This window comes from Peromyscus eremicus, chromosome 9, assembly GCF_949786415.1.
Source record: "Peromyscus eremicus chromosome 9, PerEre_H2_v1, whole genome shotgun sequence".
Classification (NCBI taxonomy): domain Eukaryota; kingdom Metazoa; phylum Chordata; class Mammalia; order Rodentia; family Cricetidae; genus Peromyscus; species Peromyscus eremicus.
The window spans coordinates 48,785,235-48,796,300 of NC_081425.1; the positions used below are offsets into that span (position 1 = coordinate 48,785,235).

An 11,066-nucleotide genomic window follows, 5' to 3' on the forward strand; every position below is an offset into this window, starting at 1 on the left:
CTAGGAATCCTCATACTGCAAAGGACAGAGCTCCTGGCTCCACCTGCCTTGTCACTTACTGTTTCCTCTTCCCAGATTAAAGGTGTGCGCCACCACTGTCTGGCCTCTTGTGGCTAGCTCCACACTCTGATCTCCAGGCAAGCTTTATTTGTTAGAACACTAACAAAGTATCACCACAGACGCACACCTTTAATCCCAGCACTCAGGAGAAACCCTGTCTTGAAAAAGCAAAAACAACAAAAAATTTACTCTCTGTGTGGTATAGGATTGTAATGTTAATTATTAATGTTCCCAGAAACCTAATTGCGATTACTAGTTAAGATATATTTTATCTTGTATATTTTTATATATACTAGAATATTATTTGAATATCATAAAATACAACTAGATTTTTTGTTTGCTTTTTGTTTTCAAGACACGGATTTCTCTGTGTAGTCTTGGCTATCCTGGAACTGGCTTTGTAGACCAGGCTGGCCTCCAACTCAGATCTGCCTACTTTTGCCCTGAGTGAGTGCTACGATTAAAGGCATGTGCCACCACTGCCCAGCTTAAATGCAACTGGATTTAAATGTTTCCTTCCTACACTGATGGTGTACCTAAATAAAAAAAAAAAAAATATATATATATATATATATATATATATATATATATATATAAAAAGAAAATTGAAAAAATAAATACAAAGAAAAGCAAGTTTATTTACACAAATTACAGTATTTACCCCACCTAAAATAGTGACAGTTCTGTCGCCGCAAAAGCAGCCGACTCTACTTTCAAGTGAGCACTTTCTGTTTGAAATACCACACACTCCACAGCCTTTGTTCTGGCCAGGGCTGCTCTGTAGCCCTGATGACGGCTCAGAGCTTACTATGTAGCTCAAGCTGGCCCTGCACACACAGCAATCCCTCAGTCTCCCAGGTGCTGGGATTACAGGTATGAGTCTCCATGCCTGGCTCAGCCCTTTCAAGTAATCCCAGAGTCGTGTGTCATTCTCCTTCAGTCTCCTTTCCAGAGCTGCTAAGTATGAACTCAACACAACAGGAATTCTGACTAATCCTCAAACATGTGCCCAGCAAATGACATAGAAAACCAGCGGTCTGTGGTCTGCATTTCCCTTGGGACAGATCTCTACAGCACTGGAGTTGGTCGGTGTGCTGCCACACGCCTTCTTCAATCGGAGTCACTACTGCTGCTTGAAGAGTCCGTTGACATAACCTCGACATCATCTTCGTTCTCCTTGTTGTGCCCAGGAGGCTCCAGCAGAAAGTCACTGCTGTGATTGGGTGGTAGCATGTTCACAGACATGTCATTTGACTGCCACGGGTACTGTGGAGCAAGGACATCTGGAGAAAAGCAGCACATAGGATTAGTTCTATCTGTAATCCATCTACATGTCAATCACCCACCTTTATGCAATAATTTAATTCTACCAACCCACCTACCTTGTAGTACCAAAGACCTAACAAGATTAGAGTTCACATGTGCTAAACACACACACAACAAACTACATCCATCTACCTCCCCCCAACATGGGTCCTGTGCCATGGTCCTATATATAATGGCTATTCATCCATATCTGTTGCTAGTTAATAATTCTTTCAATTTTCCTATTCAAGTTGCTGGTGTGGTTTGTCTCTCAAAAGGATTATAACTAACCAACAGTGTAGTACAATCGCAATGCGAAAGAAGGGAATATCTGGGAATTACTAAGCACAGAGTTCCCAAATCTACACTTTAGGACACAAGTGATAGCTAAAAATGGGCTTCAGAAAGCACAGTCCCCCACTTATGTCCCTTCTCCTTTAGAAAGAATCTTTCACATTAAAACATGGCACCTACAAAACATGCACACCTCACAATTGCAAAAATGCTCTTCATAATAGTAGTAAAGGAAAGGTCCAGTGCTAGGGAGGGTGACAGAAGATGCACGCAGGGACAGAAGTGTTCGCTGCTAGATGATGTTTCACTGGCACCTCTGAAAAACCTGGGTCTGCTTGCAAACACCCTCCAGTTCACATTACCTGGCAGTCTACCTGCTGCCAGGGCGTCCCCTGGGAGATGACCATTCACACCACTTGTGGAAGGGTTGTTCATCTGACCCAACAATCCACTTCTCATCTCTAAATCAGTTGGGTACGGCCTCCGAGGGTCTCCTAAAACAATAAACAGAGCTTTTAACTCAGGTTTTAAAGAAACATTTTATGTCCTTTGAAGTATTATCTTTCCTTGGTGCACACTAAAAACCTCAAGCTCTTTGTGAGACAAGAAGGGTCTCGCTATGTAGCCCATGCTGGCCTCAAACTTGCAATCCCACCTCAGCCTCTCCAGTTGCTGCCTTTACAGTATGTACTACCATACCTTGCCTGGTTGCATTTAAGATTCTCAAGCTGGGCATGGTGGCACATCCATTAATCCCAGCCCTCAGGAGGCAGAGGTAGGCAAATTATAACAACCTCAATTCTTCCAACTTAATTTTACTTCCTAGTAGGAAATGTAACGATGATACATACTCTTGAGAGAGAACAGGCCACAGATGGCCTTACTGTGACACTGAAGAAAAATACCTTTATTAGCAGATGTTACTTTAGGTAAGTGCATTCTACATTTAAATAGTTTTAATCTTATAGAAGAAGCATTGTTACCTGGAACCCAAGTCAGTGGTGCACACACAGCATTGCTTGCACTAATCCTATGTGCATATTTAATGATTTCTTCTGAGGAGATAGCACCTGAGTTGAGAAAATAGAACAGTTCGGATCAGCAAATACAAGTTTAGAAGAGTATACATCACAATCACCCATCATACTTAATTTCAAACAATCAGAAAATAGGATAATCTCAGCCATCTATCTTCCCTAACACCTGCATATACACTGAAACTGTTATGAACATTTCCAAACTAAAGAACCAAGACACCATTCAGCAAAATCGGCTAACCTAAATTTGAGACCTGTATGATAATGCTCAATAATCTCAATTACTAGCGGCCATCAAACGCAGAACTCTTCCGACTACCACAGTGAGGAACAGTAAAATGAGGGGAAAGCACTCCATTCCAGCAACATCCAAGCTGCTAAGCCAGCAGTCCGCATCCTGTTTGACTACCGAGGAGGAGGTTCTAGATGGACCGGGCACCAAACAGTAACAGCAGCTGCCTCCGAGGAACAGGAGCAGCTCTTCCTTCTATACTTTGGACCTATTTCAAAAAGCACTATGGACTTCTAACCAGTCAGCAACCTCTCCTAAAGATCTGCTTCTTGCTATAGAAGCCCTCCCATCTCTCAGAGAATGTTAGCTGTTTTCTCACATGTAACCATCAGAAAGCAGATTCCAAACAGGTAAGAGGAAAACAAATCAGACCAAATGTACAAGGTATTAAAGCCAAAGAACCATAACTTCACTCTCAGTGTTTGGAGATCCAGTGAGCTCTGATGTAAGGCTTTCAAGTGGGCAAAGGCAGGCAATCAAGCAGTGCTCCCCCTCAGTCAGTGCTGTCACCACTGTTCTCTCTGCCTAGCCTGCAAGATCCTATGTAAATCCCATTTCTCTTTCTTAAGTTTTATAGACTGTTGTCTTTACTATACATGTAAGTGAAGGGCACAAGTGATTGCTTCTTATAACTAGGGGAGGGTTATAAGACACGTCAACCCTCTCTGGAATGCCAACTACAATGTAAGAACACAACACACTTTACAATGAAAACCTACTGGGCATCCTTTCAACAGCGTGATTAGTATTTTTATCAGCTTAAAAAAATTTTATGTGTAAACACATGTGAGAATGTATGCATGTGTGTGTGAAAACATGTCAGTATGGGCACACACACAGCTTTATATGGGTTCTAGGGATCACACATGAACCACAAACTTTTCACCCACTGAATCATCTCCTGGACCTTTATCAGCTTCTTGAGACACAGACTTGCATTTTAAGTCAGCCAGCCTGCCCATGATACTAACCTTTTCTTGCTTTCTCTATTGACTTGAGTTTCTCCTTTGCTTGGTAAACAGCCGTTGCCTAATTAAACAAAATTTAAAATGCAAATTATTCTTAACTATGCCAAGCAGTTTCTAGATTGAATCACAAGGTTAATAACCCACAGGAACAACTTGCAAGGCTTAGAAATCCTTGAAATTTATCTGTGATCTTCTGAAACTCCACTTGATAAGTTTAATAAAAGAAATATATTCATGACTCAGCCTCTCATTAATAAATAGCTGTTAGGAATATATGAAAGGACAGGGAGGGAATACTGGGGTAGGAGAATAGGAGAGGAAAAGGTGGGGGATGCAAGTAAAAGTATGCTCAGAACCCAAAAGAAATAAACCAACCCTGTCTCTAAAAACAAAACAAACAGATGTAACAAATGTGGACTGTGCCATTGTTCAAGCAACAAAACAAAAGGAAATTTTCTTTTTTCCTACTCTTCTATATGTCTGAATTTTTTTCTGGTGAGTAAATATTACTTTCCTAAGAAAAAATGATTTTTAAAAGCATTTATTAAAATCAAAACAAAAACCCCAAAGCATTTACTTGGGGTCTCCTTTTGGGGGTTCTAAGTTATCCTAAACCACTCAGCCTCCTTTTCCTGGAGCCCATGTGACACACTTGGAAGCTGTTCATCAGGGACAAGAATGGCAGCACCACTGGGTCACATGAAAGTCAAACTCAGTCATTTCTGTGATCGTACGATAATTACGTTAGCAGTTAGCAAAATGACGGGACTAATCAGAGCAAATAAGCTACTTCTTCAAAAGAAGTAGCCAAGCCAGCATGGTGGTGCATACCTTTAATCCCAGCACCCAGGAGGCAGAGGCAGGTAGATAGCTCCGAGTTTGAGGGCAGCCTGGTCTACCTAGAGAGTTCTAGTCCAGTCAGAGCTACATAGGGAGACCCTGTCTTAAGGCAAAGGAAAAAAAAGAAAGGATCTGACAGAGATGGTTCATCATACAAGGACCCAGGTTCAGTTCCTGGCAACCGTACCCACACTGCAACTCAAAATAATCTGTAAGTCTAGTTCCAGGAGCCCGATGCCCTCTTCTGGCCTCTGCCAGCACTGCAGATATCTGGTGCACTTACATGACCAAAACATTCATATATATACAAATCTTTTACTTTAAAAATGTAAATAAAAGGGGCTGGGGGGATAGCTCAGTGGTTAAGAGCACTGGCTGCACCTCCAGAGGCCCTGAGTTCAACTCCCAGCACCCACATGGTGGGTCACAACCATCTATATCTGTAGTGGCATGGGTTCTGATGCCCTCTTCTGATGTGCAAATATACATACAGACAAAACATCCATATACACAAACTGCGTGAATGAATAAATCTTTTTTAAAAATGTAAATAAAAATGTTTTAAATAGTAGATAACAAAGGAAAACCTAGTATAGAGCCTTGATCGATAACAAACTTGCCTACCTTAAGATAGAAAAACAAATAAAATAATAAAATTTTAAAGAATTTGTGAAACTAGTACATAATGTTTATTGACCTAAAATATTTCATAAACTGGAGATTTTAACTACTAGTATCAAACCTGAATTAGGCCAAAATAAAAGTAAAGCTTCCTATTTTTATAATTTAAAATATTTAAATAAAGCCAGGCAGTAGTGGCACACGCCTTTAATCCCAGCACTTGGGAGGCAGAGGCAGGTAGATTTCTGAGTTAGAGGCCAGCCTAGTCTACAGAGCAAGTTCCAGGACAGCCAAGACTACAGAGAAACTGTCTCAAAAAATCAAAAACAATAAAGGGGGAGGGGGGAGTTTTCCCCTTCAAAATGTAAGCAGACCTTCCTTTCAGAAGAGAATGAAGTAGCTCCCTCTTCAGGACTAACGGTCCACTCACCAGTATCTGTTCTGCTTCTTTTAGCTGTTTCTGCAGTTGCTGAATATCACTGTCTCTCTTCTCTACTTCTTTTTCTAAGGCTTGCATTTCATGGTGAACTTTTCCCTGAGTAAGTGCTAATTTCATTAGTTCTTGAAAGTCCCCATCTCGGTGAATTAGCAACTCCAAGACCTGTCAAAAAAGAGTTGATTCCATCAGATAACAGGATAATCAAGGGTACCACCAAGAGACCAAGAACCCATACTTGAATTGGCTAGGTTTACAAATTTTAACACCTCGGAATATTCTTAGTCAGTATTAACAATATACACAGCCCATTTGTGGTAATTTGGGGAAACAATCTGAAGATAAAGATTTTCCATTTATTCTGCTCCTTTTCCATGTAGAACAAATCTTTCAGAAGTAGTACTGTGCTAAATTTCAGGTTTACTCATCTTGCAAAGATAAAATTAAAGTTTATCCCTAAACATAACATACAATGGAATAGCCGGGCAGCGGTGGCGCATGACTTTAATCCCAGCACTCGCCAGGAGGATCTCTGTGAGTTCAAGGCCAGCCTGGCCTACAGAGCAAGATCCAGGACAGGCACCAAAACTACAGAGAGAAACCCCATCTCGGGGGAAAAAAAAATGGAATAAAAAGCTCTTCCAAAATCTAATGGTTTGAGGTGACTTTAGTTGGCACCAAAAACTTTAAAAACCTTGAGATGCAAGTTGCACTAATATATTAGAAGCTATTAGAAGTTAGCTATTAGAAGCTAACTGGGATACATTTAAAACCAGTACTGTTTATAGTGCAGAGAACCTAGAAAAGGAGGTAGTTTCAAAAAAATAGTAAAAAAAGCTGGGCAGTAGTGGTGCCCACCTTTAATCCCAGCACTAGGAGGCAGAGGCACGTGGATCTCTGTGATTTCCAGGCCAGCTTGGTCTACACAGTGAGTTCCAGGACAGCCAGGGCTACACAAAGAAACTCTGCCTCAAAAAAATTGAAATATATATATATATGTGTATATATATATATATACACATATATATATATGTATATATACACACACACACATATATATATATATATAGAGAGAGAGAGACAGACAGACAGAGACAGAGACAGAGAGACAGAGACAGACAGACAATAGGTGGTAAGCAGATATGGTAAAATGCCACAAAAGTTAACAGGCAACAGAAGCCTGGGGTTCAGTTTGTAGCCCCTCATTTGCCAGCAGTATACACAGGAAGTCACTACCCTCCAGGAGCCTATTTTCTCTAAAAAGAAATCTTCCCTAATAACACCTGTTATATACCAAACTGTTTTAAGGACTCATGATATAATGCACGTTACAACACACAAGAAGAACTCAGCAGGCCAGTAAGGTTTCCCACCCCAGTAATCCCAACATTGAGGTAAAGGCAGGAGAATCAGTAAGTTCAAGACAAGCCAGGGCTACATAAAAACCCATCTTTAAAAAAAAGAAAAAGAGATGGGTGATGGTGGCACAAGCCTCTAATCCCAGGACTTCGGAGGAAGAGGCAAGTGGATCTCTGAGTTCAAGGACAGCCAGCACAGATAAACCCTGTCTCCAAAGACTGAGGAAAAAAATAAAATTAAATTAAAAAAAAAAAGACCATATTTGTTTTGCGTGAGAACAGGATGTTACTTGAAATCTTTAAATTGGTACTTTTTTTTAAAGCATAGTTTTATTTAATTTATTTTTTTTGAGACAGTGTCTCACTATGTAGCTCTGGCTGTCCTGAACTCACTCTGTAGACCAGGATGGCCTCAAATTCACAGAGATCTTCCTGCCTCTGAAGGCGTGTGCCACCACTGCTTTTTAGATTAAAAAAAAAAAATAAACCGTTCACCTGGTTTTCCTCATCCAGCTGTAACAGCTTCTGATTTCTTGAAATTGCCAGCATTTCTATAAGTTCCCTAAAAGAAAAATAACCATCAGGGTAGGGTGGTGCTTGCCTGTAAACTCAGTAACTGGGGGGGAGGGAGGAGGTATTCAGGCCAGCTTGGGCTACCTAGTGAAACCTTTTAAGAACACAATTTTAAAAAGAAACTGTTTGACCTGCTCTCTGCCCCAACTGACTATTGGGTTCATGGTCCCCCCAGCAAGCTGGACACTCATGGCGACTGTACCCACTTCAGCTCTCTCAGGCTATGCACATCACCACCAAAAGTCTCAGCTGTGCTTTACAAAAAAAACTACCTGACCTGGACTGTGGGTCTGCCGGCCAATTCCAGAAGGGCTGCAGCTTGTGTAAAGTATGTTTTCTTGAAGTCACGACGACGATAGGGGCTTTCCCCTTCCTTACAAGGCTCCAACTGACAGATTTAGGACTATCATTGACAATATGGAGGACACATAACATAATCTATCTCTGCCACAGACCAGCCATCATCCCACCAAGTCCTGTACGTTTCTGGGCTTTTTCAGATGTTGGAATCATCTACCAGCCGCCTAATGAGTCTGATGACTTCGCAGCAGCCCATTTGTTTGGGAAGCTTGCCTTGCTAACACCAGAACAGGAGTCCCATCAGTGGTCTCCAGAAGGCTGCAGCTCAACCCTTAATTAAACTGGTTCACAGCACTTTTACACATCTGTCTCCCTCGTGACCCTGGGCTCCTTCGCGTCGGCATCTAGCCTTCCCTTGACCACAGGACCCCAGCACCTCACACCCCAGGGGACTTTCTTAAATATCTGTTGAGTGTCCGTGGGTAGGGTCCTTTCTTATCTAGAGTTGTGACTGTCTTGGAGGTTCCAGGTCATTGTCACTGAGATGTCCCCTTGGTGGGGAAATGCCGCCCAAAGCCCCGGCAGGCGGCAGACCCCAGGTCCACCACACTCGGGGGAGACTCTCCAGCCCGCCTACCCTCGCCAACGCCCACAGCCGACGCCGGCCCGACCAGCTCCCCAGGCCGCGGTTACCTCGACAAGACCTCCAGATCTTCCAGCGCAGACAGCAGCCGCTCTCGTGTACTGCCAACGCCTGCCATTACCGAGACGCCTCCCAGCCGCTCCTTCTCCTTCTCCCCACTTGAAGAAGCCGCCATCGCCCAGCCGCTCACCGACCGCCGCATGCGCAATACGAGCGAGCGGCGGGAGGGGCGGAACCGGAAGACGGAAGGAGGAGCCACAGAGGAGGAAGGGGACAGAGAGGCCGCGCTAGAGCGCCACTTAGGGTCCTGGAGGTGCACTGCAGTTCTGGCGCCATCTGCTGGGCGGAGGAGGACTTGTGTCGCCTCCCAATCTGTCTTGCTCCAGCTTGACTCAGGATGAGACACAGTGAGTGCCCAGTCTCCGGGCCTTCTGGTTCCTCAGCCGCGGTGGAAAGTTTCTAACAAACGAATTTTAAGAAACTGAGGGAATTGCATAATTGTTAACTTCCATTTTGCCTGTATTCCCATGATATTATCCCTGCCATCAGGTTTGTTCTCTCATGAGGTTTGTAGTAAACATCTTAGAGCAGGAACTAAAATTCTTTTTCCCCTCCCCACTCTTTGTTTGGTAGACAAACTCAGAGCTCTGCCTACCTCTGCTTCCCGAGTGCTGGGATTTTCAAGGTTTTTTTTGTTTTTGTTTTTGTTTGTTTTTTTAAAATAGTGTCTCATGTCGCCTAGGCATGTGCTACCACACCTGGTTTATGAAGCACAGGGACTTGAACCTAGAGCTCCATGCATGCTAGGCAAGCCCTCCACCTACTGAGCCATATCCCAAGCCCTGGAGTGCTGGGATTAAAGGCATGTGCCACCACCACCAGGCTGTTAAAATTCAGTATCTTAACCACTGAAGTTCACTGGCCTGAAATTGCAGTTAAATAAGAAGGACGGTGATGGTACACATTTAGAGGCAGGCAGATTTCTGAGTTCTAGGCCAGCCTGGCCTACAACGAGAATTCCAGGACAGCCAATCATACATAAAGAAATCCTGTCTCAAACAAAACAAAATTGTTGTTAAATAACATCCATCTCCAACTCTTTCCATCTTGTAAAATGTAAATTTTATACTCTCTAAAGACCAACTCCCCATTCCTGGAAATCACATTGTAATTTCACTTTCCTTTTTTTGGGGGGGAGGGGTGTTGTTTGTTTGTTTTTGTTTTTCAAGACAGGGTTTCTCTGTGTAATAGTCCTGGCTGTCCTGGAACTTGCTTTGTAGAGCAGGCTGGCCTCAAACTTACAGAGATCCACCTGCCTCCGCCTCCCAAAGGTGTGTGCCACCACAGGCAGTGTGCTTTCTGTTTCTATCTGACGATTCTAGGTGTTTTGTATGAGATGAGTCACATAGACCGTTCAGGTATGGGCTTTCTTTTCTTTTGAGGCAGAATCTTGCTGTGTGAGTTAGTCCTAATCAAGGAAGGAACTCTCCCGATCATCTCAGCCTACTGAATTTCACTATACAAGGCTGATTTCATTCAGCATAAATGCCCTCAAGTTTCATCCACATTGAAATGGATTCCAGAATTCCCTCCCTTGAAGTATGAACAATACTCCACTTACACGTACATCGTACCCACCATCTGATGGGCATTTGGTTGGGTTGCTTTATTGGATTTTTACAACTCATCTTTAGGCTCCTGTATCTTCCAACAAAACGCTTTGCTCATTAGTCAAGATGACTGGAGAACTGAATGAAACAATAGAGTGTGTGAATGGCAGTTCAAGAAAACAGTGTAAATAACTGACGAAGTACATATTCCACAGCAAGACAGGGTGTCAGCATTGGAAGTGTGCCTCTTCCCGCTCTTCAACACAGTAGGGAACTTTCCCTACCAGGAAAGCTGAGAATTCTAGCTACTGGGAATGAGGACTCATGTTGCTATTAACAAAAATAGGGTGATGATGTTACTCTCAGCCAGCCACTGGATGGGACAGTGGTAGTGACTGTACTCCCACCATTTCAGGTCTAGTCCTGTCCACTGTCCCATGGCGTCTGACTCCTCCTGGGCATTCAGAACTCACAGTTCCCTGAGAGACTCGTGTTTATAAATCCACTCACAGGCACAGCTATGTAATTCACATATAATGAAAAATAATGGTGCTGAGCACATTTTCCCAAGAACAGACCTATAGGAAAGTCCATTATCGCCATAGTTGTTTGGTGAACTTGAATTAGAACAAACGAGGATAAGTTACAGATGCAATGATGCTGTCATGAGGCCATGTGCATCCACAGTGTGGGGATATTTGTGTTAGAGATCAGAATGTTTGTGCTCAC

General features: G+C 42.9%; 1 protein-coding gene across 1 annotated transcript; it reads right to left on the bottom strand.

The window, feature by feature from the left end:
* Positions 1 to 678: 678 nt before the first annotated feature.
* Positions 679 to 8,952, bottom strand: Med4 (mediator complex subunit 4). The gene is made up of 7 exons (XM_059273337.1): positions 8,778 to 8,952; positions 7,707 to 7,773; positions 5,848 to 6,018; positions 3,960 to 4,017; positions 2,643 to 2,729; positions 2,022 to 2,153; positions 679 to 1,343 (listed from the first exon to the last, which is right to left on the bottom strand). The coding sequence occupies exons 1-7, from the start codon at positions 8,927 to 8,929 to the stop codon at positions 1,171 to 1,173; spliced, it is 840 nt and encodes a 279-aa protein (XP_059129320.1). The 5' UTR covers positions 8,930 to 8,952; the 3' UTR covers positions 679 to 1,170.
* Positions 8,953 to 11,066: the final 2,114 nt, after the last annotated feature.

Bases quoted from the DNA above. Each gene is read 5' to 3' on its own strand.
- Med4 (XM_059273337.1), bottom strand. From the start codon at position 8,929: ATGCGGCGGTCGGTGAGCGGCTGGGCGATGGCGGCTTCTTCAAGTGGG. The intron at 7,774-8,777 runs GTAACCGCGGCC...TTTTTCTTTTAG, and splicing joins GATCTGGAGGTCTTGTCGAG to GGAACTTATAGAAATGCTGG. The intron at 2,154-2,642 runs GTAACAATGCTT...TTATTGTTTTAG, and splicing joins ACCACTGACTTGGGTTCCAG to GAGACCCTCGGAGGCCGTAC.